The sequence below is a fragment of the Haemorhous mexicanus genome, chromosome 1, assembly GCF_027477595.1.
Source record: "Haemorhous mexicanus isolate bHaeMex1 chromosome 1, bHaeMex1.pri, whole genome shotgun sequence".
Lineage (NCBI taxonomy): Eukaryota > Metazoa > Chordata > Aves > Passeriformes > Fringillidae > Haemorhous > Haemorhous mexicanus.
Genome location: NC_082341.1, coordinates 144,212,320 through 144,236,860, shown reverse-complemented (window position 1 = coordinate 144,236,860; position 24,541 = coordinate 144,212,320). Strand labels below are relative to the sequence as shown.

The 24,541-nt window shown below is 44.7% G+C and overlaps 1 protein-coding gene across 1 annotated transcript in view; it reads left to right on the top strand.

Annotated features, from left to right (window-relative positions):
* Positions 1–331: 331 nt before the first annotated feature.
* The window catches only part of EXT1 (exostosin glycosyltransferase 1), a 176,889-nt gene continuing 152,679 nt past the window's right edge, over positions 332–24,541 (top strand). The window contains exon 1 of the mRNA XM_059865672.1: positions 332–1,529. Within this exon, the coding sequence (XP_059721655.1) occupies positions 583–1,529 (947 nt within the window). The 5' untranslated portion in view covers positions 332–582. The remainder of the gene's footprint in view (positions 1,530–24,541) is intronic.

Sequence of the window (24,541 nt, the reverse complement as noted above, 5' to 3'; positions counted from 1 at the left end):
GAGGAGAAGAGGAGGGAGGAGGGTCCTCGCCGCCGCTGCTCTGTCCTGGGGGCCATTCAGCGGGAGCGAGGCGAGGAGCAAGCGACGCCCGGGCCAGGCGTGGGGCGCCGGGCGATGCGGGGCTTCGTCAGGCTGCGGCGCGGTGGCCGCGGGCTGTGAGCCGGCGGGACTGGGCTGGGCCGGGCCGGGCTGGGCTGGGCTGGGCTGGCGGCGCTGGGCGGAGAGGGGTGGGCGGGAGCGTGGCGGAGCCGAGCGCCGGCAGCGGCGGGAAGGCGGGAGCGGCGCTGCCCGGTGCCCGCCCCGCGCGGGGGGCCGGCCCTGAGTGCATGCGGGGCGCCCCGCCGGGCCGCCGCCGGGCCGCCGCCCGCCGCCCCTGAGACACCGGCGGCGAGAAAGTTGCGGCGGTCGCCCACATGCGCGGCCGCGGCCGGCGGCTTGGGGAACGGCGCCGAGCGGAGGTGGGCGAAGAGAGTTTGAAGCGCTCGCCGGCGGGAAGATGGCGGAGCGGAGCTGAGAGCGGCGCCCGGCGAGCTCGGGCTGCCCCCGCCTTCCTCCGCAGCCCCCCGGACCCCCGCCGGACACATGCAGGCCAAAAAACGCTACCTGACGCTGCTCTCTGCCGGCACCTGTCTTGCCCTGCTGCTCTACCTGGGAGGTGTGCGGCTGCGGGCGGCCCGGCACCCGCCGCCCGGTAGCCGGCATGGCCCGCGCTCCGGCGGCGCCGAGCGGCCCTGGCCCCGCTTCCCCGACGCCCTGCGGCCCTTCGCGCCCGCCGAGCGCCCGGGCCCCGAGGGCGGCGGGCGCGTCTCTCCCCGTCAGCGGCGGGACGCCAGCGCCGGCCTCTACCGCGGGCGCCGCTGCCGCATGGAGTCCTGCTTCGACTTCGCCCAGTGCCGGAAAAACGGCTTCAAGGTCTACGTGTACCCGCAGCAGAAGGGGGAGAAGATCGCTGAGAGCTACCAAAACGTCCTGGCCGCTATCGAGGGCTCCCGGTTCTACACCTCGGACCCTGGGCAGGCCTGCCTTTTCGTCCTTAGCCTGGACACGCTGGACCGAGACCAGCTCTCGCCCCAGTATGTGCACAACCTCCGCTCCAAGGTGCAGAGCCTCCACCTGTGGAACAACGGCAGAAACCACCTAATTTTTAATTTATACTCCGGCACCTGGCCCGACTACACTGAGGATGTGGGGTTCGACATTGGCCAGGCTATGCTGGCCAAAGCCAGCATCAGTACTGAAAACTTCAGACCCAACTTTGACGTTTCTATCCCGCTCTTTTCTAAGGATCATCCTAGGACAGGAGGGGAGAAGGGATTTTTGAGGTTTAACACCATCCCTCCTCTCAGGAAGTACATGTTGGTATTCAAGGGGAAAAGGTACCTGACGGGGATAGGGTCAGACACCAGGAATGCCTTATATCACGTCCATAACGGAGAGGATGTTGTCCTCCTGACCACCTGCAAGCATGGCAAAGACTGGCAAAAGCACAAGGATTCGCGCTGCGACCGAGACAACGCTGAATACGAAAAGTAAGTGAGCGGTGCCCCTTCCCCGTGCTTGTATCCCCAGGGTATGCCGGCATGCCCTCCGCTGCAGGCGGCCCGGGCCGCCGGGCAGATAGGAGCAGATGTGTGCCAGTGCGCTGGCAGCGGCCAGGGGAAGGCATTCATCACTCCTCTGGGCGAGTCGGTGGCTTCTCCCGTCACCCGTGAGGCTGCCGGCTGGCTCCGTGCTGCCTTGGCCGCGGGAGCTGGCGGGGCGGCACTCAAGGGCGATGCGGTGTCCTGCGGCCGTTCCTTGCCCGGGGACTGGTGACCTGCATGCGTAGCCTGATGGCTTTCCAAACCTTGCCAGCGGTGGAGGTGCTCTCGGAGGATGCGCTGGCATTTGGCACTGCTTTTTGTCCCCCCTGTGCCTCTTAGGCCAGATGCCCTGTGCCTTCCCTGCCCTGAGACAAAGTTTGTATGAGTCCTCAGCTCTCTCCAGGTCGCATGTGAGCCAGGCTCCCGAAGTGAGCTTGCTGAGGGTGATGGCTGGGATGCGCTCTCCAAAAAGCACTGCCTGGCGTGTGACCTGTGTCTGTGTATCTTCACAGACAAGTCTGTAACTTGCCTTGCCGTGTTTTTCCTCTTAGTTCAAACCAGCACAGTATCAATGAAGGAAGGAGTGTTGGCTGTGTTTGTGTCCTGCGTCTGAGTTTCTGGTTTTCACATGTGAGAGAATACACCAGTGATGCGAGCTCAGTGTGTGCTTTCTGTGAACGCCTGGTTGCTTACCTTTCCTCGACTTTTATTTTTATTTGTTGGTAATATCACTGTGAAGCCAAATTTTGTCTCGCTGTACTGCTGCCCTTGTCTTCCAGTCTGCTTTTCAGGTTTGTATACATAGCTGCCGGGAAAATCGCTTCTGGGAATTACCTCCAGGATTGCGATGCTGACTAAGCCGTTTGCAGCTGATTAGTTTATTTAATGCCGACCACCGCTATGTTTGCTGCAGAGTAGGTGCCTGTATATAAAGTTTTTCACATGAGAATATTTCCTGGGTAGCATGAATTACACACTGAATTAAAACAGACCAGCCGTACAGCACTGCGTGATGTGCAGTGGAGCTGCACCCAGAGCTGCCAGCGGCTGGAGGGTTTTGTGGTGCACAGGGGAACGTGGGTGGAAAAATACTTCTGGAGAGCATTTGGGAAGAAACTACGTTGGCATTAATACTGGCGAAAATTTCCGACTGGCTGTCTGTTTCTCCACCGAAACTATCCCTGGGGGTTGGGAAGAGACTGGGAAGGTCAGCATTGCACAGTCGAGAAGCCTGCAAGATGTACCCGGGTGAACTCTGCTCACCTTTTGGTTACTGTAATTCTGCTGCGGAGGGGGAGGAAAGAGCAGTGCAAATACTCAGTGGGCTTTAAATCCCATTCATTTTCAGGAAACTGATGGGCAAATGGTGAAATAATGCACATGTGGAAGTGATACAGCATCAGTGCCAGATGATCAGTAGAGATCCTAAGCTAAGCTCATGTTATTTGTCACCTGGGAGTCCCTTTGGCTTGTGATCTCCTTCAGGGAGCATATGCTTTGGGAAAGAAGGGAGACCTGACAATTGCAGTTTTTCAAGGTGTATTGCTTTTTTGTTTTTAGATCTGAGCAATTAGAGCTAATTTACAGATGGGGGAAAATCCTAGTTATTTGCTGTATTCTACAATGTGTGTGCTCTCAAGTTGTCATAAAAGCAAACATACCTGCCTGTGGTTTCACGTGAATTCAATTTTTTTACAGTTATGCCATTTGGTCTAATAAAAGATAGACCTCTCCCTGTGAGTTCTGCTCCCCCTAAAGTGTCTTTGCCATTTATTGTGGTGATTTGTATATAGCAACCCTCGGGGGTACAATAGCATACACCCAACTGTACCCACTGTGCTGTGCTATTCATACAGAAGGCATGCTTGCTGCTAGGATGCAGCTGCATCTGGGGTGGGGGGCTTCAACATTTGTTGCAATGCTGCTGTTAAAAGACAGGAACTGAAAACTGATGCTGTCAAGAAAATAAGAATATGCCAAGAATTGAGGCAAGCTCAGTCTGTGGTCAAGCTGCTGAGGTGAAGGGGTTTGCTCTAGTGAACAGCTGCAGATGCTGCAGCTCTTTGACCCCGCATCTTACCGGAGCGAGGGCACCTGGCGGAGTGTGCTGCTGCCCCTTCTCACTGGTGCCTCGGTGCCGATGCACAGCCGAGTGTGCCATCTGCTGCTCTCCCAGCACTGCGTCCTGCCAGGGCCTGTGTCTTCTGCCTCCTCTGTGCCCGTAGGGACCATGCATGGTGCTCCACTCCCTTTATAAAATCAGCTAGGGTCGCATCCCCAAGGTAGCATGACACAGCTGTCCAGTTGAAATGCTTCTGTGCTGATGTGTAACTCAGCTGTGAAAGCTGTAGATGGAGCTCCATTTTTCACCCCACATAAAGCAGCATCCGATCATCAGTGGGGCTGTAGTGCTTGGAAAGAAGTGTCTCTAAATACATCTGGGCTTTGAAAACTGCACATGGAGTGGCTCTTGTGAGGCATTTGGGACTTGGATTTAACAATGCATCTTCAAGGTTTTAATAAAGAAAAATGAAAAACATACTCTCCAGAATACGTCTATTGGCATATCCATATACAATTGGGAGTTGCATATTGTGCTTTTCTGTACTGATTTTCCTATCCTCTGCTGTGATACTTACACCACTTCATGTGAAAGACAGTAGTGTAGGTGCCCTGGTCATGGAGAGCTAGTCTTGACATACCAGTGCTTGCCAGGGTGATGTATGAATGACTTGGTCTAGGTTAGAGGCCTTGCCAAGCCAGGTCAATTAGGTGACCAGATTTTAAAATGTGCTAACCTTGTGTTAGCAGGGTAGTGGTCTTATGATGTGTTGGGTGTGGGGCTGCACAAATCACAAGTTACTTGTCATGGGGTTTCATCTAGGGTGTAACATTTGGTGTTGGGTTCACAAGAGGTCCACCTGTCTGCTGGATGTGGTGTTTTCTCTCTAGGAGATTGAAAAAGCCAAGCAAGGTGACTTCCTGACCTCTGGAAAAATGTGTAGAGTGTCTTTCTTTGTTTGGGAAAAGCATGGATGGGCATGTGTGTGTATTTGACTGTCTCTGTGAATTGTATTGAAAGATCCATCTGTATGTCACAGCTAATTAATTTGCATCCTAGTTATGCATCTCAGCAGATAAAGCTGAGGCAGACTAAAATGAATTACATTATCATGATTAGACTCCTAGCAAACAGGATATAAAAGAAAACAAAGAAAACCTCTGGTTTTCTTTACAGTGTCCTTGGTTGTCAGAGGTGGCCTTTGTCACCCAGCACTAGGGCATCTGGGCTTTCTGAATTCCTCCACAATAAGATTTCAGCCTCAAGCTTTACATTTCACAAAGGGTTAAGGGAATAAAGCTGCTGCTGCTGAAGTTTGAAGACAGCCTCTTAAATATTTAATGACAGTCTAAATATATACATATGTACAATGTGTTTTAAACAAAGGCAGAATTCATATACAGGCTTAACTGGTTCCAAATAATTACTTTTTCGAATGTAATATAAATGTCTGTGGATACAAAAAAAAATGGAGGAATATGATGTTCTAATAAAGCCAGATGCAGAAAAGAGGTTTGCACCAAAATGAGAATCTTTCTAGGAAAGTAAAATAACGTCTGTGTTATATCCTCTGACCTGCAGCAACCAAACCCTCGGAAGATGGAGAGGGTAGTGGAGATAGTCTCAAAAAACATAAGGTCTCACCAGAAGCTCATTCAAGGAGACTTTTTCCTCATCCATGCTTGATATCTGAAGTTAATGTTGAGAATGAAGCAAAAAGGAAAAAAAAAAAAAGAAAGGAGTAGAATGGAGGAGGAAAAGTAAGAAAAAATGTATTTTTTGGAGAAAAGTGAGCTATGGTGGAGGACAAATAGGATAATGAGGTGTTCTTTATAGACTAGGTTTTTTGACTGGTCAGTGCTCAAAAAGCCTCTGTGGTCATGACTGAACTGAGAAAGGAAGGTAAAACATGCAGGACTTCATGAGTGGGACTAGTTCTGCCAGAGGAGGTTGGAGGCATGTGGTAGTGGAGGAAGAGCCTATGGCAGGAGCTGCTCACAGATCTGCCTGGGGCTGTGGGTGCTGGCAAAAGGGGAGAGCAGAAGAACCTTGCATGCTTACACCAGGAAGACATCTCTGCAGGGCACACAGTAGCACTAGGCAGGGTTGGATGTGTTCTTCTACAGGAGAATATATCCAACTAAACATTTTCATTGATGCCTGGTACCCGGTAGGTTTACCTGGTGTGCACTCTGTTGGTGGAACATGTGCCAATGACAGCTGAACCCACCACCCTTGAAAATCGTGAGTCTTGGTCATAGTCATGCAATAGGTACAGAATGGGAAGAAAAGCAGGTTTTAGTTTTGCTTCCTTCCCACTAGGAATAAAACATGCATACTGAAAAAAAGAAGTGGTAGAAGTACATGTGAAGGATGACTGCCACTCAGCAGACTGGCTGGAGAATGTGAAGTAAGGCTTAGGCTTGCCCATCCAACATGTGATGATAATGTGAAAGCTCCTTATGCATGTATGTGCACGTTTCAAACAAAGGTGAAATTCTTGTATTTGTAATTTACTGAGCTTCCGTGTATTGTACTAAAATACAAATGCAAATGCCACACTTAATCACTCACTGGATTATTTTTTTAATTATCTAAAAACCTTCACAAGTCAGCTCATTTGCAGCTGTTTAGGACAGGTCTGAGAAATCACCCAGGTTCAGAATGGCTGTTGTTTAGGACATCTGAAATGAGATGGGAACCAGTTAGGGCATCTTGTATATCACCAGGCTGTTTCGGGAGCTTGGATAAAACTCAAAAACTACTGAGAGTGCTTGGGCATTTTCCCAGAGTAACTTGGCTTCTACGGAGACCTGTCCCCACCAGACTACTTTTTAATATTGATTTTTTGAGAAACTGGAAATTTGCCTAGTTTACAATACATTTATCCAAATGCAGTAAACAGGTAAATAACAAAGCTTTAATGGATGTCTGAGAATATAGGACTTGCTCTGTTGTGTTCTTCCTCTTGCTCTCTGTATTGCAGAGTGTCCTTATGTGCCTGTTGATGCTGATTTAATACAAGTAGGGCCCTGAGAGATAGGAACTTCCAGAGGCTCCTGGCTGATGCCCTGGCAGGAGCTGGGAGCAGGGGTGGGAGCTGGGAGCAGGGGCATCCTTAAGCTCACAGGCAGCTGTGAGCACTCCTCAGCCTGGCTGCTTGCAGCAGGCTCTTCCCTCGGTGGAGGTGTGGGAGCGGGTGGATCCGTGTGCGTGAGCGTGTTCCCGATGCGAGCAGTGCTGGGCGCTGCCGCGTGTGTGGCTGGGTGTGCAGGGTCAGGCACTGGCAGAGGAGCCCACCCTGCCCGTGGGCCTTAAACCAGGCGCCCTCCTAACCTCAAGTAATTAAGTTTTCTTGTGGGGTGAGTTATTATTATAATTGGTTGCCCCGGGCCTTTCTGTGCCTTTCTATGAAGCATCTCATATGAGCTGTGTGGTGACAAAGCATTCCAGTAGATGGGTGATCTGGTCTGCAGCAGATGTTTTCTGCATGCAGAATGTGTGTGAACACAGCTTTCACAGCTCGAGGGGCTCATCTTTTATTTTTCCTGCCTAGGAAAATTGATCTAGGATAGTTTATTGATGAATAATCATCATTGAAGAGACACTTCATAACAGAACAAAATCCAAAGAAAAAAATTATCTGAGTCATCATTTTAAGTAGAATTAATCTGGAAACAAGTAGCTTCAAGGGCTTGTTGAACCCAGCTGAGAGTAACAGTTCCAGCTACCTATTTTGGCAAGAGAAAGTTCTTTTGTGCCTCCAGTGAGGTGGCCTCAGCAAGAAGGTGCTGCAGAGCATCCCTTGGTGTTCCTGCCTTCTTATCCTCCCTTGCTGGGTATTTCACAGGGCAGAGTCTGACTTTTCCAGGATATTCTGTAGTGGCCTAAAGTAACCTTCACTGAAACTGCTCCTAAGGGAGGGAGGTGGCTGAATTTGGGATTCTGTTGCAAGTTGTATGCAGCTGCCTGCTGCTCCCTGCTGCATTGAGGGTGTTCTCAGCTGTGGGCCTATTTGCATCCATGTGTCTGTGAAGTAGTGCATCTTACTGGGAGAATGGGAGTGAACAAGAGGAGTTCCAGCTCGAGACAAACCTGAAGAGAAAAAGACTACTGCTCTGACTGCTGTAGATAATCCTTTTGCCCCACATATAGTCCTGGAACAGCCCACTGGAAAGTAAACCAGCAGCTGCTTGCAGGAGAGGGAAGTAAATGAAACTGGTCTGCACGAAGCACTTATTTACTCAACAGATGTGAGTCAAGAGAATGTGCTGTAATCTGATGATTTCTGGAGTATTATCTGTGATTGTTTTCCTTTTCTCTCTGAAGGCTTTGTTTCAGAAAATCCACTGAGTTTTGTGGTCTTGGGTAAACAAACTGTTTTGCTAACCAGAGAAGAATAATTGGTAGGTACATGGATAACTGTCTGGCCTGTGAATGGAGTTAAATGCCGTGTTCTGAGCTGCTAAGGTGACTGACTTCTCATGGACTTGGCTATATCTAGATGATAATGCAAGATTTATATTCTTGTCTCATGTTATATGGATATTGTTTAGCTTGTGAGAATGTATGAATATAACTTCAGGTTATATTTAAGGTTCTGCACCTTTCCACATTGCCAGGTATTTGGGACATACACATTTCAAAACCTCATGGTTTACACTGAGCTATAGATTTGTTCCTCTTCCTGTGTTTGCCTATGCTGTGCTTTTATGTGAGGCTTTGTGTTGCTCTTTTTCAATCCAGATTTCAGGAGGAAACAGGACAGGTATCATCACTATTTTACCCTTAATTTGGGAGCCTCCTCAGTCGACTGTAGGGAGCATTACTGCTATGTAATGCTGATACAACTCACCCCCAGATCTCTAGGGGAGACAGGGAGGGAGGAGCTGTGGCAGGAGGTGCCTGAGATACCAAGTGTGCACAGGAGCAATTAAATATCGTAGCCAGAGAATGGTGGGAGTCCTTCCTTCCACTTTTACAGCAAATTATAATTTGTAACAATTTGACAGCCGCACTAGAAGAAGCTATGCTGGTATTGTGGCAGGGGTGCCACATAGCCTGGGAGGGTGTTGGAAGGCCAAGAGGTGGGAGATCAGCATACTGCTGTGCTGCAGGAGAAAGTTTTTAAGAAAATAATTCCAAATGAGAACGAAAGAGAAGAGATTCATTTCACATGAGAAGGGGGAACTAGTGTTGAAAGAAATACAGGCTCTATCTCAGCAAAATGTGGTGTCTTTACTGCTTTTCTGGGAAAAACCTGATATGAGTGTTGCCAGGCTGATGGCTTTCCAAGTGCAATCTGACTTCCTAAAATGTTATCATTTCTTAGAATAAGAAAACATAACTGTAAGCCAGTCAGGAGGGTTAGGCCTACTCAATAATAGGAGAAAGAAGAGGCCCTTTTCATTAAACATCTTGTGTTTCTGCAGTTGTCTCTCCCACCAACTCTTGCTGAGATTTAGCTTCAGTTTTTTGGGTGGTTCAGTGCTGTCTCCTTGGCCAGGATGCTAAGTGGGTGTTCCCTGAAAGGTGGTAGGGGTGGGATGCTTGTGTTGGGTAAATCAGGCTCCCATTTCATACTCCAGTGAGACAGGCTTCTCAACCCTCCTGCAGTCCCTGGGAGAAGTGAGGTGCTGGCAGGACTGCTGCAGGAGCTCCTGCCTTCTCTTGCCTGGATGTCTCAGGACTGCAGTCTGACAGTCAGGATTGCCACTGGCAACCATGCTTATGTTTCCATATGCTTTTAAAATAGAAAGGAGTCTTTGCTTTTCCTAAGAATTTTGGAGGTTTACTTTAGTGCTTTATAATGTTTAGAGCCTGTGTAAAACTGAAATACTACTCGGTTATGTTTTTTGTTTTCCCTTCTCAGGAAGCATCAGTGAGCATAGGTCTAAAATTATTTTCCAATAAAAGGTGACAGTTGTCAGAAGCAGTATAAAGCAGCTCTCCTCTGCGTGTTTGATGAGGGCAAATAGCCTTTAAAGCTTTTTTTGGGGTTTTACTTGTCCTGGGTGAGGACATGTTTGGTATATGAACCTTTTAACTCTCCTTGCTTCACTTAGCTGCTACTGGAGACCACTGCTTTTCCAGGCACTGAACTGCTGTCGTTCCTGATCACTCCTCCAAGGACTCCTGCAGTGCATTTAGCAAATTCAGTAAAGCTTCTGTAAGTTGACTTATTTCTCCATGATGCTTTCTAGTCCAGAAATACATGAGAACAAAATAATTCCTGGGTTCCTAAGGGAATTTTCCATTTATTCACTTTTTCCCCCTCTAATATCCTTTTTGTGTTTATGAATGAAACAGAATTAGGGCTAATTTAGTTGATTGGCTGCAAAACAAAAGTATTCAGTGCTAAGAATAGGAAATGAGAAGGCCTTTCTGAAATGTTACTTCTTTGCATAATTATAATAGATTATAATTATACATTTGGGTGTTTAGCAGTGGATTTGCTGTAAACATGGTCGTGGGAAATCTCTCGTCACTCACTTGTGTCGGTTCGAGTCCCAGTGCGGTCCCGTCGATGGCTGTACCAGCATCTCTAACATCATCTTCTATTTGGGCAGGGTGATGTGCCACAGAGAATGCAATCTCCAGTTCCCTTCCCAGCTCCTCCTACAAAATTACAGCTGGTCGATATGGCCATGTCAGACTGTTGACACAAATCAATAAGATCAATCATTCTTCGGCTCCTAAACAAAATTGAGCGCGTGATGCTGACGGCCTGCGCGTAGCAGTAAATTCCTAAAGGAAAATCGTATACCATAGTGTTTGCTGAGTGTATCCGTGGGGGATCCTATCCTGTTAGTAATTAGTTCTCTGAGGCTGTAAAAAGGAGCATGGTATAAATAGTTTGCTAAAGCTGCAATGTGTGTTATGACCCCTGCAGCCTTCAGGCTGATGGAGAACATCACCTGACCAACAGCCTTGTGGGAGACAGAGGAGCGTGGCAGTGTTAGGGTAGGAATCCTGTTTTTCTTCATTCTCCTAGAAGATCTTGACTTCTGATACTGGTTTTTGCCTGGCAAATAATTGCAGACATCACAATACTGGAATTCCTGGTGCGGTCAGGTAGTTCAATGTGTTACTACCAGAAAGCCCATCAGAATCGTAGTTTTTGTAGTAGTCTAGAATAAATTCAGAGGCTGCTTCTAAAAATCAGAATCTTTGTCTGAAGGGAAGGACAAATTTTTGTTACAATGTCTGAGTTTATATCTCTGAAGGCTTGTTTTGGTGTGTCTCAGACTCAATCAGCTGTTTCAGGAAGATAAACACATGAATGTTTAATCTTATGAGTTTGCCACCAACCATTGTGCTGGGTGCTAGCAGATTTTTCTTTTAATTAAATGTAATTTATCTAATCCAAATGGGAAACATAATTATAGGATTTAGTTTTTAATATTGTGATTTCAGAATTTTTTATAAAGAATAGTAACACTTCCCCCTTAAGGGCGGTTTAAAAATCAGCAAACAAAGTGGGAAAAACTGAAGTACACTTTGCTGAAAGTAATAAATCTCAGACAAGATGCAAAAAAAAAAAAAAAAAGCAGCTGAAATGTTGGAGCTGCAATAAAGCTGAAAATTAATGATCAGTAGGTTGCTGCTGCAAGAGAGAGTGAATGCATTATGGATTTGAGGAGACGCCTATGGCTTATTAAATGCCAGCAAATTTTTGCATAAGCAGTAGAAAACCCTGATCAGAAATTGTAAAATGGTGTGAACTGCAGCTGGAAGATCCAGTGCCACAGAAAATGTGTGCACCATGTGTATGGTTGAAACATAAGAAAGTGCTTCACAGGATCATGGTCTAAAGTTGCACGCTAAGCTCCTTTAGTTTCTCATAGGAGGGATTTAAATGTTTCAGTAAGGCATGACTGAAATCACAGGAAGGGATTTATCATACTTTACATAAGAAGGTGTGTATAACTGTTCAAAATAATTTAAAACAAATAACATCCCTTCACCCTTCCACACTCCCTTACACTTTTTTTTCTCTAAACCCAAAAGCTAAGACTACTACTTGAATTGTAATGGAATAATATATCAAGTGAGTGATCACATCAGGCATGGACACTTACCAAATCACAGTGAGATAACTGTGAATAACTCTCTAGTTTCAACAATTTGCATGGCCATTAACAATTGATGGGTTTCCCTTAGAACTGCATTATCTATGGCAGCAGGATCTATTCCTGTGCACTGCTCCTGCATACTAAGTGCCAGACAAATTCTCAAAACTGAGGATAATAAAAAAATCTGATAGCGGCAAGGTGAATGAAGCAGGTAGAAATTTCAAGGCAACATTTTTTGAAGATAGGGAAATATTTCAGGCCGTCCTGCATTTTCGTAACTGTTCTTCATCCCCCTTCCCTGCCTGCTTTTTTACTACAGTTCTGAAAGTTTTAATTCAGCCTGGTGTTAGGTTTCTTTTCACTACTTGGCATCACTTCAGGCTTGATAGTCAGTCTGGCCTGTGGATCAGTTAAAGTAAGATTTTAAAATGCTTTTTGTTACAGTTTTGTGTTGGACAGTTGTCTTCAGAAGCTTTTATGCATATTTGACAAAAGATAAAAATGGCGCTGAATTTAGCTGTCCCAGGTTGTTGGGTGGCTCTTTCATCGGAGGGATTTCAAGGAGGAGCCAAAGATGTGCTTTCCTTATTAGAATCATACCACGATTTTAATAAGTGTGCGACCCATCCCTTATTTCTAGTGCTTTCATCTCTGCCTGACAGCATGTCAGTTCTTTCCAGATTCCTCAACCAAGCTGACTTTTCCAGCCCCAAATCTTTTTATTTCTCTTTCTCACCCTCTTCCCTCTCCCCCTTTCTTCTCACGGTGCTGTTGTTGTGGCAAGATGAAAGCAGCTGAGTGAAGCGGTGGCGGGGGAAGCTCGGGTGGCGGGGGAAGCTCGGGTAATCAAAGCACACAAGCGGCTGGAGCTGTGGGAAGGCAGGTGAGTGACACATCAAAGTCAGGGGTACGTGTGCTTGCTGCTCTCACCTCTCCTTGTAAATGACCCCCCCGCCATAAACAGAGTTCCTGGGGTTAATTTGTGAGTTCACACACACACAAATGCAATTACTTTTCTATGGCCTTCCCAAAATTTACTTGCAGAGACCAGCAATAAAATCTTAGCTTTGTTCCTTGGAATATGGCTTTTGCAGATGTGGTGTGTAAGGGGACAATTACCTAAGTTGTTGATAGCAGGAGGTGATTGTTCACTTTCAGCTGAGGGTAGCCCATCACCTTATTGTCCCATCTGCCTGTCAGTGTTGTTTCAGGGTTGCTGGAGGCAGAATGAGAGCTGGAAGGTCTGAGCAGCATCTGGTTGTCCCCAGCTGGGCCTTGCATGCTCAGAGACCCTGAGAACGTGTTGTTAAGGGACCCCTTAGTTGGGGCAGGGAGCACCCGTCGCTCTGCCACAAATGGATGGTGCTTCCTGAGCTCTGCACCCAGTGTGAAGGATTCCCGTCCCGTCAGCTCAGTAGAAGCCCCGAACTCCCACTCATCTCTAAACTCTGTGCATGTCTCATGAGGTGGAGCTAACTATGGGCATGACTATTTTCTCAGCTGTTGCCTCCTTTGTCTTTGCTGTGGAGCTCAGCAGTTGAGCACCCCGAGGTCTGGGTCGACTCTTGCTCTGTGTTTGTGCAGGGGGACCTGGTCCTTCTCTTAACTGTTTGCACTGAAGGTGTCAAAAAATCATTGCCATTCATTGACAGGGTTCTTCCTCACTGCCTGCTGATGCTCATTTCAGTTACTGCTGCTGGAAACCAAAATAACCAGGGCACTTTTCTCTTTACTTTCTGTATCACATTAGTGAATTGCTGTGAAAACAGGTTGTTTTATTAGGCATTTCTGATGACCTGTAATAATAACCCTTTTTAGCAAAAAGTTTTTTTACTCTTTCATTTTTAATGAAAATACTTTATGACACAGGTCATAGTAAAATAATTCACAGTGTGTGAATTATTGTTGTTGTTACAGTGTGTGTGTGTTGTTTACATCTAAAACTGGTGATTTAAGAACTTAGAGATAGTGGTGTGATCCCTGGGTGCCCTGTTGGTATAGTTACTGGTTATAGCAATAGTTGTTACTTTAACTTTGGTCTCAGGGTAACCATGTTTCACAATAATCAATGCCCTGATTACTGTAATTGCAGCTTGTGGTACCGTGGTCTAGGCCAATAAAGTATGGAATTTATTGAATATTTGTAAACAAGCTTGATTAGGAAGTAGTTTGAGGATATGCACTGGTGGAGGATAATAGAAGAGACCCATCCTCAGCTTTGATAAATAGAACAGATGGAAACCTGAAAATGAGCAGCAAAGCATGGAAACCATCCTACTGCTGTTTACCTTGTGTTTATTGCTGCACCACGTCTTAAAAAAATCTCTCCTTAAAAAAAAGAGGAAGCTGACTCCCCACTGCAGTGAGATCCTGTGCACACAATTTCAGTCTCCTCTGCAGAACTTTAAAGTATTATCAGACATGATGTTGAAAACTGGATTTACAATGTAGGGCTGGTATCAGCCTTAAGTAAAGAAGTGTCTATTGTCAACCCATGATTGAATCATAATGCACTTAAAATGAAAAAGGAAACCACCATTGAAAATGGGAAATAGATTTCATAGTGGTGCCTCTGGGGAGGTGGATGGCTGACATCTGGCAGTTACTGGAAAGTTGGCTGTGTTTTACTGTCCTTAAGGAACTGTTTCCCATTTTTGCTGGTTATTGGCTGTGGTTGTGTCCACATGTTTCAGATGCATGTCCTCCATCTCAGGTATAGAGGTCTGTCCTACGCCCTCTGTCAGGCCATTTGGGAGTGTTTAGTATGAGTCTGGCAACTTAGGAGTAGAAGGGTACCCTTCTTGTGGTTCTGGATGGTTGCTTTGAGGTTGCCAGAAATCCCTTTACATCTCCTTGCTTTTTCTCTTCTCTTTCTCTATCTTTATTCTATCTTTAAGAACTAGACTTTTATTTTCAGGTTTTCCTGGCTGAGTGCATAGGTGTCTTTCACAAAAGTAGCATTAAATCCTCCTTACTTCACCTGTCCTTATTTTTCTTTTTTTTTTTTTTCTTTTTTATTTAAAGCTTTTGGTTATCTGCAAAGTTTGACATTAATGGAAATGCATTGAAGGGAAATGCATAAGGAGTCTTTGTCAGAGAGCTCCTGCCCTGCGCAGTAGGCTGGTGAGTGGCTGTTCCTGCTGCAGGAGCTTGGAGGGGAGGGGGTCTTCCAGCATCTACAGTTCATCCGTTTGCTTCCTACCTGCTGGTTTCCAACAGTATTAATTTTTATGCATTTATTGTATTTAATTGAAAGCAGAGCTGCTTTCAGCAGTGCTTGCGGAGATTCCGCCTCTCCCCCAAATGCAACAAATAGTCATCTGGTATTTGTTTTGTATAATACAATCCTCATAAAATGAAAAGTAATAAAGCATAATTATCTGTAAAGGCTTGTTTTATAAGCCTAGGAATGAGCTTGTTCCTGCCTTGTTTTTGTTGAGTTGTAAGATGGTTTTAGCCCCTCTCCAGATTAACAGAGAATCAGTTCTTACAGTGTTTTAAACCCTGGTGTGTAAAGGTAGAAGGTGGTGTGAATGCATGCACCGTATAGCGCTACTGGATCTCTAGAGGTGAGGATAGTCTTTCTGTTCCCTTTAGAAGTTTTTCCCTTACAAACAATAGGTTTTATTTGAAAGCTTTGGTAAAGTAAGAGGGAGGAAAATCTGTGGGCAGCACAAACAGTTCAGTATTTCTGAGCTATAGGCCTTAAAGTTGGGTTTGAGCCCTTTCTGCACGCTGCTCATCCTTGGCAGTGTGAAGGACAGGTGTCATGGGTTTGTGCTCATGCTTGGATGTATATAGTATTCCTTGATTTGGCCCTCACTGCATTACTGAACAGACTTTAACTGCTATTTATCTTCATTTCTCAGAGTACTGCTGGCTTGATCCACTTCCAGCTGTCATCAGGATTCCCAGCTCAGGATTCAGCTGTTTTGAGCAGCTAATTATGCTCATTTCACCTTAGATTTGCTGCTTGCTATTTGTTTGTAGGCAGCTATGCCATTTTGCTTGCCTTTGGCTTGCTGTAACCCTGCAAAGTCCTGCCTGCTACCACATGCTACCAGCATATTTTTCTGGGAAAAAGTGAAATCAGATAATCTAAACCAATTAGACAGTAAGGTGAGACATGCGAGCTGCTTGTATCTGTCTAAAGATGAAGTGTGAAAACCAAATTATTTTAGAAAACTCACAGTCTTAACTTACTACTTTTTTATTTTTCTTTAAATTAGTAGTAAGCAAGAATCCACTTTTTTGTAATGAAAGTGTGGGCTGCAATGCATCTTCAACTTCAGCAAGCTTTGGATATGTTTGCTTTACTCCTGTTCTATGCACAATTAATTAAAGTGATAGAAGAGAGCTTTGCTCAGCTTTTATGTGAATTGTAGCCTTCTCAAAACCAGATATGACTTAGGTATTGCTTTTTCTCTGCAAGACAAGCCTTATAATTTTGAATCTTGATGAGTGGCTGTTTTTGTTCTGCAAGTCTCAGAAACAATGGGGTTGGGAGCATATAACAAATTGCCAAATGATAACACTTTGGAGAGAAAAATCATCTTCAAGTGCCTCATTCCCTACGTCTTTCATTCTGCAGAGGCTTCCTTGATGCAGCCCCAGGTGTAGAGACCCACGGCTAGGGCAAGGAGATGTTCCCCCAGCAACTCCTGCTTTCTGGGTGGCAGCAGTGCCTGGGCATGGCCATGTGCTGAGCTGCTGCTGCCCTGTATTGAATTTCCTTGAAAAACATTTTTCTTGAAATACACTTTTTATTAATCATAACTGGGGATACTGGTGTAATCTGCTCATTGCTGACTTCAGTTGTTTAACATCACTGTTTTGGCTGCCCTGGGTCCTCAGCCAGAGAGCGGCCAGCAGCAGCAGGGGAGGTGTTAGGAGGCTCCCGGCTGCCTTATGTGATGTTGCTTTCCATGGCCAGAAGTCTTTGATCTATTCAAACAGAAGCCTGAGAAGTGGGGGATGGAGGCCACATTGCAGGCTGATGTGTAAATGCATTCTTTTGCACCAAAGTCTCATTTAACCTCTAAGCTAAATGTGCCATGTATGTCAGAGGCTGCAGAGTCCGGCTACAAGTCAAAGGGTCTGAGATGTTTGTCATCCCCACACAGTATATAATGTTCCATTTACTTCTGCATGCAAGATCTGGAATTCAATTGTTGTATTTTTTATCTAGTTCTTATTGCTCCACTTAGGTGTAGAATAGGGAGATATTTCCCTGGAAAGTTTACTGGTCCTTAATTCATTAATGTCTCCAGAATGTTCTGAGACCAGTGTTGCTTTGCATTCACAGCAGTAGAATTGAATTCAAAAGTTTGGATGTCTTCTGATTCAGACTTCTTATTTCTCAGGAATAACTGGGTTTCACTTTACCAGTGCAAATGAAATGAAGCTTTTAGCTTCAGTCCTGCTATCAGTGTGGTATGGACTCATCATTTGTTCTCTTACCCATTGTGTGCGGAGTGATCGCTTTTGGCACGTTTTCTTTTAAATGCAATGTAAAGTGAAATCCTGTTATTTGCACACATCCTGTGGCATGCGTCTTCAAAGTATCTAGGCAACCTTTATGTAGATGACACTTTTAACTCAAACTTTTCCATCATTATGAGTGTGGTCCTGTGAAAAGAAGCGGGATGAAAAAGGGAGGGAAGAAAGGGCTGGCTTGAACTCACTTTGGGCAGCTTGAGTCACTTGTAAGACTCTTTGTAGGAAGTATGACACACACTGAAGATCTCTGCTCCCTTACACTTTAAACATCAACTTCAAACTATTCCATGTTTTTCCTTTGAGCTTGGGCAGGTAGGGGATCTCCTGGCTCTGCTGGAGATGATAGTATATCCATCAGTAAAGGGGGATTTCAGACCTTCTGCAATCTCACACCAAGCAGTGGATTTCCTTGTGTGGTTCTTGGCTTCAGGCTCAGGAGGATGAGTGGTCCAAAATATCTGCAGCTGTAGCCCTGGGAGGTATGTGTGTTCTGACAGCTTTTGAGTTCAGCTGTGCTTCTCAGAAAATGAGAGCTGAATGGAAGACTTGAAAGACTTAAGGGGAAGCCACCACTGCAATCCCTGCAAGGAAGAAGTAAAGCTTACACAAAGGAAATTATTTCAATAAAAGCGTGTCTGTGGGGTCAGATGTGACCGTGACCCATCAATGGTGCAGATGGAGCAAGCATCACTACCGCAGCAGTGCGATCTCCAGTTGGGAATTGGTCTCCAAAGCCAAGGTCACTGAGATACCTTGCACAAGGAATGTTGCGGCCCCAGACTTTGTATCAAGATGAATGTAATCTCTTAGAGCAGTTCTGCTTTAGCTAGATGGAGCAAGCATCCTCCAGGCAGGAAGCAGGGCCAGTGTGAACATCACACTGTGTGCTGTGGTTGCTTTGGCAGAAATGGGATTGGTGTCCTCGTGCTTGATACTTAGTGAATTGGAGTGTGGGTAATCAGCATGGTGCATGTTGGTGTTAAGAAACATGGTGGTGCTGTAGGTCAGTGTGCACAACAAAACAATCACAATTCTCACGTGTTCTCCATCAACAGGCAGCATTAACAAATCTCACTTTGCTGCCCTGGCCTGCTGCTGGGGAACATGGTACGTTCCTCTATCCAACTCTTAAGAGGATGAGGGTGTTTGGAGGACTGGTGCCAGAAACCTAGGACTTTGGTTTGGGGAGATAATAGGTTGTGTGTCTGTGATTTACATTTACTGGGAGGTGATTCCTTTGGGCTCTCATTGCATTCAGGTGTCAGCCCAAATACGAGTGATGGCATCTTCCCACATGTAGTTGAGTTGGCCCAGAAGAGCAAGGTGAAAGGGATGGGAAGCACTGGATGCCATTGTTTCCTCAGGTGCTGGGTTTTAGGAGGTGGCAGCCCCAAGCAGCTTGCTGAAGTCTCCCTGGAAGCTGATTCAGAACAGAAAATGAAGCTCAGGTTTCTCAAGAGTCTGGCTGCCAGATCCCCTTCTACATACTCATGCCACCCCTCTGGTCTTTATCCATAGCTGAGCCTGAGTTTCCAGCAATAGCAGGACAATGAGTTTAGCTGTTTCTTAGGGAATGCTAAAAGGAAAAACTTGGGAATAGTGTGGAAAAATATTTAAAGTGCAGGGAGGAAAGATCCAGATTTTTGTGTTTGAATGCTTAGGACAGTTAGTGAAAGCTTCCTATTGCAAGGTAAGGCAGCTATGTTCATAGCCAGAGGTTGGGTTTGGGTTTTTTTAAAAATTATTATTATTATTAAAGGCCAGCTGTTTATATAATTTTGACCTAATTTCTGTGCTACAAAAGGCTAAAGTTATCTAGGGCTTGATGATTAATGCCCAGTTTGCATGTAATGAGGGTACCAGTGGTAAGTATCACCCTGCAGTGATTTCTTTATTTGACCTTATGTCTGTGGGTTGGTCATGAAAGCTTAGATGGATATTGACTACTCTCATCTTGACTGTGTTTTTAATTACAGGGCAGTAAGAGTCAAGTGGGATAGCATTTTGGGTGGTTGGTGTGGGAATAAAGTGATGTGGTAAACTGAACCCTGGTAGCTCCCTTGGGACAGTGGTGAGTTGTTACTACATTGTGGTGGGAGAAGCAGCCAAAGGAGTACTACAGTACAGTTAGGTGGGACTGTTAGTGACATGAGTGAGTGAATTCATTAGTGGGAATGGTGTATTCTTGTATCTGCTTGTCCTTATAACTGCTGGGGGAAGATACTCAGGTGAAACAAGACTGGTGGAAAGAAGGGAGGAGGAAAAGAGACTGAGGATCTGGTGCTGAAATGCAGCTGTTTCTTGGAGGGGTTTTACTGAATACTGGCAGTTTGCTCTCAGTGGTGTACTCCTGATGAAACATCTTCATGTAGGTGCTGTGCATGCATCTGATGTTGGGTAGGTTGGAAACAAGTGGATGAAAGGACAGATATACTTCTGTCAGGTACAGGCTTCTGTGCAAAAGGATTGAATCAAGGCAACAGCTGCCTTTGGCAGAGGATATATTCTCAGTTACTGGTGTTTTCGCAGGCAAATAGCAATAAACGTGTGTGGGTGTTTGAGATAGAAAAATGCATAGACAAAGATGCCATCTTTGAGCTTCCAAAAAAAAGCCAAAGTGAAGAGCTGGAGGCTATAGGCAGTGCAATATTTTCTTAAGTATAGACAGAGCTGTTGTCTGACCTCTTTCTGTTTATCAGCATCTTTGTTAGGAATTATTCTGCTGACGGACCTTGTAGTTTTTGTAGTTAAGGGGAGATAATAAAGGTGACCCTAAAGTAGGAGTGGCTTAGAAGAAAACCAATACACTTAAACAGTAAAGTACGCTCCTGTAGCAGAGACCATATTCATGATCAAGGCTGTGAAGGTTTATCCTTGCTTCTATCAAAAAAAGGGGTCTCTGGTTGAGCTGTGCCAGGGTGTGTGAGATGACCTCTGTCCTGCTGGGATGGCCCACTGCCAGTATTGATGTGTAATGGGTGAGGCATCTCTGGGCATTAAGAGAAGCAGGTGAGCATTAAGGAGCTCTCAAGGAGATAAATATTGTGTGTGAAAACCCAAGGATGGAAGGAGAGGGAGAATTAAGAATTAGAAAAGCAGTACTACATCTTTTGTTATAACAGAATTTTCTTCCGTCTCCACTCTGTTTCCTCTCATGTTTGTTAGAAGTGGGGTTGCAGTGTTTGGGTACTAAGGAGGTGAAAAGGTTACTATCTCAATTTTTAATGTGATATAGTTGAAACAAATATGCCTTCAACAGAAATGCTCATCATGGCTTGAAATACCTCCATGATGACCTTGAGAACTTCTGGTGTGAGGGCATTTGTGTCTGGCATCTTGATTCACAAACAAACCAAATCTGAGAGCTGTCAGTGTTCAATGGTGCACCACAAGCATGTGATTTCAAAGAACAAACCTTGTATGAAGTTGCTTCACTGCTCCAGATTTCGTTAGAAACCAAACCAAAACACCAAAGTGTGATCATCTGAGGTAGGTCTGGCAGGGTTTCTACTGAGACAGCTATATACTGAGGCATCCAACTCTGTTCAGGTGCCATGTCACCTGAAACTGGTGTGAAACCAGTATGGGGGCAGAATGGGGATAGCCTGCAGGGAGATGCCATCTGCACCACAGGCTTCCTGGGTGTTGCAGCCAGGCCTCTGGTTTAAAGAGTGTGATTTTCTTTTAAACATGGTAAAAATGATGTACAAGATGTATTTTTAAACAGAGCATGTTTGTTTTGTATCCCTTTGGCAGAGAGTTTGTGTCGGTGTAATCACTGTAGCTAAATTGTCTTTTCTGTCTCACACCCATTATGCAAATGTTATATTACATCCTTATGTGTTTTAGTTTTGATTTTTATTTTGTACAGAATCAGGCAAGGTTGCATTGGAAAGCAGGTGTTGCAGTGGTATTTGAGACACACTGCTGCTACATGGGAAGGGGGATGGAGGAGCAGGCAGGAAGATGTAGAAGGTTAGGCACTGCCTGCTTTCTGTCCCTGTGCAAGGGGTGGTTAAGCAGCCACCTGAGCCTCAGCTTCTGGCAATGGAAACATCCAAAGGATATAATTGTCTGTGGTATTAAAATGCAATGCTTGAAAGTGTCTCACAACACAAAGGTTTACTAAACATTGCATTTGGAGAACACTGGAAAGTGCTAAAACAGCCCTGGGTGTGAATTTGGATAATGAGAGCACAAACTGGTTTTTTGTACAGGATTTTTCTCCCCCTGCTTTCCTGTTTATGTGTGTCTCTAAATAGTGGTTAATGAAATAAATTCTGAAGCCTGTTTGGATGCTGTATCTGACAAAAGCTGAATATTTTTCTTCTTAATTAAAAATCCTGCCTGTGTTTTTGCTCCAGTTTTTTGTAATATCAGAAAAGCTGATCCAACATGCCTTGCACGTTCTTCCTGTTACATTGTGCACTGAAAGTTTTGACCTCTAGCTTTTCATAGTAGATTGTAAATTATGTATGAAAATGTTCTGTATTGTTACCGTATGAACTTCATGGAGATGGGATGTCTTGAGTTGCTTGGTTTGGTACTGAGCTTGGAAATGTTTCCATGTGCATCCCCAAACTCACAGCAGTATGCTGTTCTGCACTCACTTGTACTGAAGAGAACTTTTGTCTGTGCAGGCAGAAAACCTGGAGTTTCTCTTAGCCAGTTTAAGATAATGGATCACTTGTAAGAATGTTGCCTAGTATTTATTGCTGCTCACCAGAGGATAATTTCAATAAGAGTTTATCATATTTATTCAGCAGCAGACTAATAAATTCAGATTTGTTTAAACAAAGACTCGAGGAAGAACCTGCTAAACGCTTATGGTTATATTCATGGCAGGCATAAGCTACTCCATTTCACTCAATGTGCTTGTACCTGCTTATGTCAGCAATTAATTTGGCTCCTAATATCTTATTTTCAGCACTTTTTTTTCTTCTGGGTACTGCAGTTATATTCATCTCTGATGTAAGTGTGTTATGGATAATGACTTCTCTGATGACGTTTGTCCATTTGGGGGTTTAATTTGTTGTTGTGGCAAAGTCTAGATAAGGAAAAATGCTGTTGCAGGAAGGAATGGTCTAATATGCTGAATTAGAATCCAGGAAGGTCTTGAATATGAATTCTCCTGTGCTGTGCTTGTGGCTTTGAACAGTTCACTCAATCTGTTTCTTCCCCCCCCCCCCCCATATTTAAATGCAATAAAGTATGGAATTTTGTATGGAAAATGTGTGTGAGTACATTCGTAGTTTGAGATTTTTGCTAGGAGTCAATCTAAAAATGAAGAAACCAGGAGAGTGGTGAAATGAGTGGTCAAACGATGCCTGGGAGCACACATGAATGGGTGAGAGGTACATTTTGACATAATACGAGTTTAAAGCTATATGTTAATCTCATATAACTTGCTCTACCTGTGTTTGGCATTGCTTCTGGAAGCCAAATGGATATTATTAAAAACAAAAGCTTTCACTCAAACTGAAATTTCTGCACCAAAGTTTAATTTGCAGAACCATATCCTTTGTGGGAAGGGAGATAGTCTGAGTAGGTGGCATATATTAGGTCTGGTGGTGTCCATATTTTTCCTGTTCTGTGGGGTGTGTGTGATTTAAGTGTCTCTGCATGTTTAGAATTGATGTATGTATAGATCATAGGTTTGATTTACATGCCTGCACATACTCACATCTTAAACAGAATTGAATACACCATGACTTTCTCTGTTTTGCTGGTTGTCATCCCACCAACTTGCCCCTTCTTTGCTTTTAATCATCTTTACTATTAGGTCACTGCAAACTCTGAAATAACATGCACTGCATATGTTAGCTGTGAAAACCAAGCAAACCCTCAGAGATTAAAGAGTTGGTCTTGCAGAGTACAGGTGCCACAACTCAGACACATGAAACAACTCAGCACATGAAACATGGTCAGTTTTTCAGGCTTTGGTTTTGATTCTTTGGTACGTCCATTTCATACCTAGCCAGAGCAGTGGCAAGAACAGCACAACCTGACCCGAGAGACCTGTGCCTCTTTTTGTGCTGGGTGGTTTAACCAGCGCTTGTGCTCTGCCAGAAATTTTGGCATTCACAGAAGATGATGATATCTTAAAAAATTCAGTGAAAGTCTGGTGTTTGGACCTGCAGAGAATGGAGGGTTAATAATGTTTGGAAGGAAAATGTAATGGATAGTGACCTTTTCTATGTAAAATTAAGCAAAGGAATGCCATGGGTATTAAACTGAGAAGGCCTACTAACAGTTGTTGACTTTCTAGGAAACATTTGCATTTGTTAGTTTCTGTTCCATCACAAATGGATTTTTCTGTGTCCTGGGAGTGAATAATAATTTTTTTTCCACTTTGTTTTTTAGTTTAAAAATAAAAGAAAGAAAACCCTGTTATACTAGTGGTTGGAAAGCTGAGGAAACCATAGGAGATAAATAAACTGGTAAAGATTATTGCACGAAGCAATGGAAGTGACAGATTCTTGTGCCTTCAAATCCTTGCAAGAAAAAAAAAAAAAAGACTAATATGTTGGTTTCTTAATGTGATCTCCTCTTACACTGTAATTGATTTTATGTGAGCCCTATGTGTTCTGAAATACAGAGTAAAACAAAGCAACTGGTGTGTACATTTTTGCCATTAGCAGTAGTGTTTTGAAGTCTAGTGCTGATGCAGGCTTAAAACTATAGGTCAACAGAGAGTAGGAGAAATCTGGACAATTTTTTATGCCTTAAAGTCTTCCAGTATATATTTAAAACACCTGGGCATGCGTGTCTGTGCAGTCTCTGAGCCACAAGTAGTTATGTGCCGGATGACCTTCCTCAGGCAGCACTTACCTGGCAGCCTCAAAGATAAACTTGCAGTTAGTATTTGATGCACAGATGTTACAGGGTTTTAATTGCTTTTGTGTCCGGACTGGTGGCAGGGCTCTGTGATTGTTGTTTGCATGGAATTAATGCTAGAAGGTAGATATCAGAACTGAAATGGTGTTGTGTTGGGGCTCTTGGATGTGTAGATGGTTCAAGATGGGGCTCTTAATACAAAGCAATGTTGCTGGCTGCATCTTTCCGTTCTGGAAAGGAGAGGCCAGTCACCATGTGGTGTTCAAAGCTGGTACTTTTTATTCCACCTGATGTGATCTTGCAGGACCTCTCCGTTAAAATAGCCAGAGGTGGTTTTAAATGGTGCTCTCCTGTGTTGTCAACAGGGAGTGTACCACACCACCAAGATGTCTGGAAATACCCACTCCCTCTGTCTGCACTGCTGGGGGAGAGGTGAGTGTTTGATGGGAGGGGCTGGAGTTTGGCTGGCACTGCTTCAGCTGCTG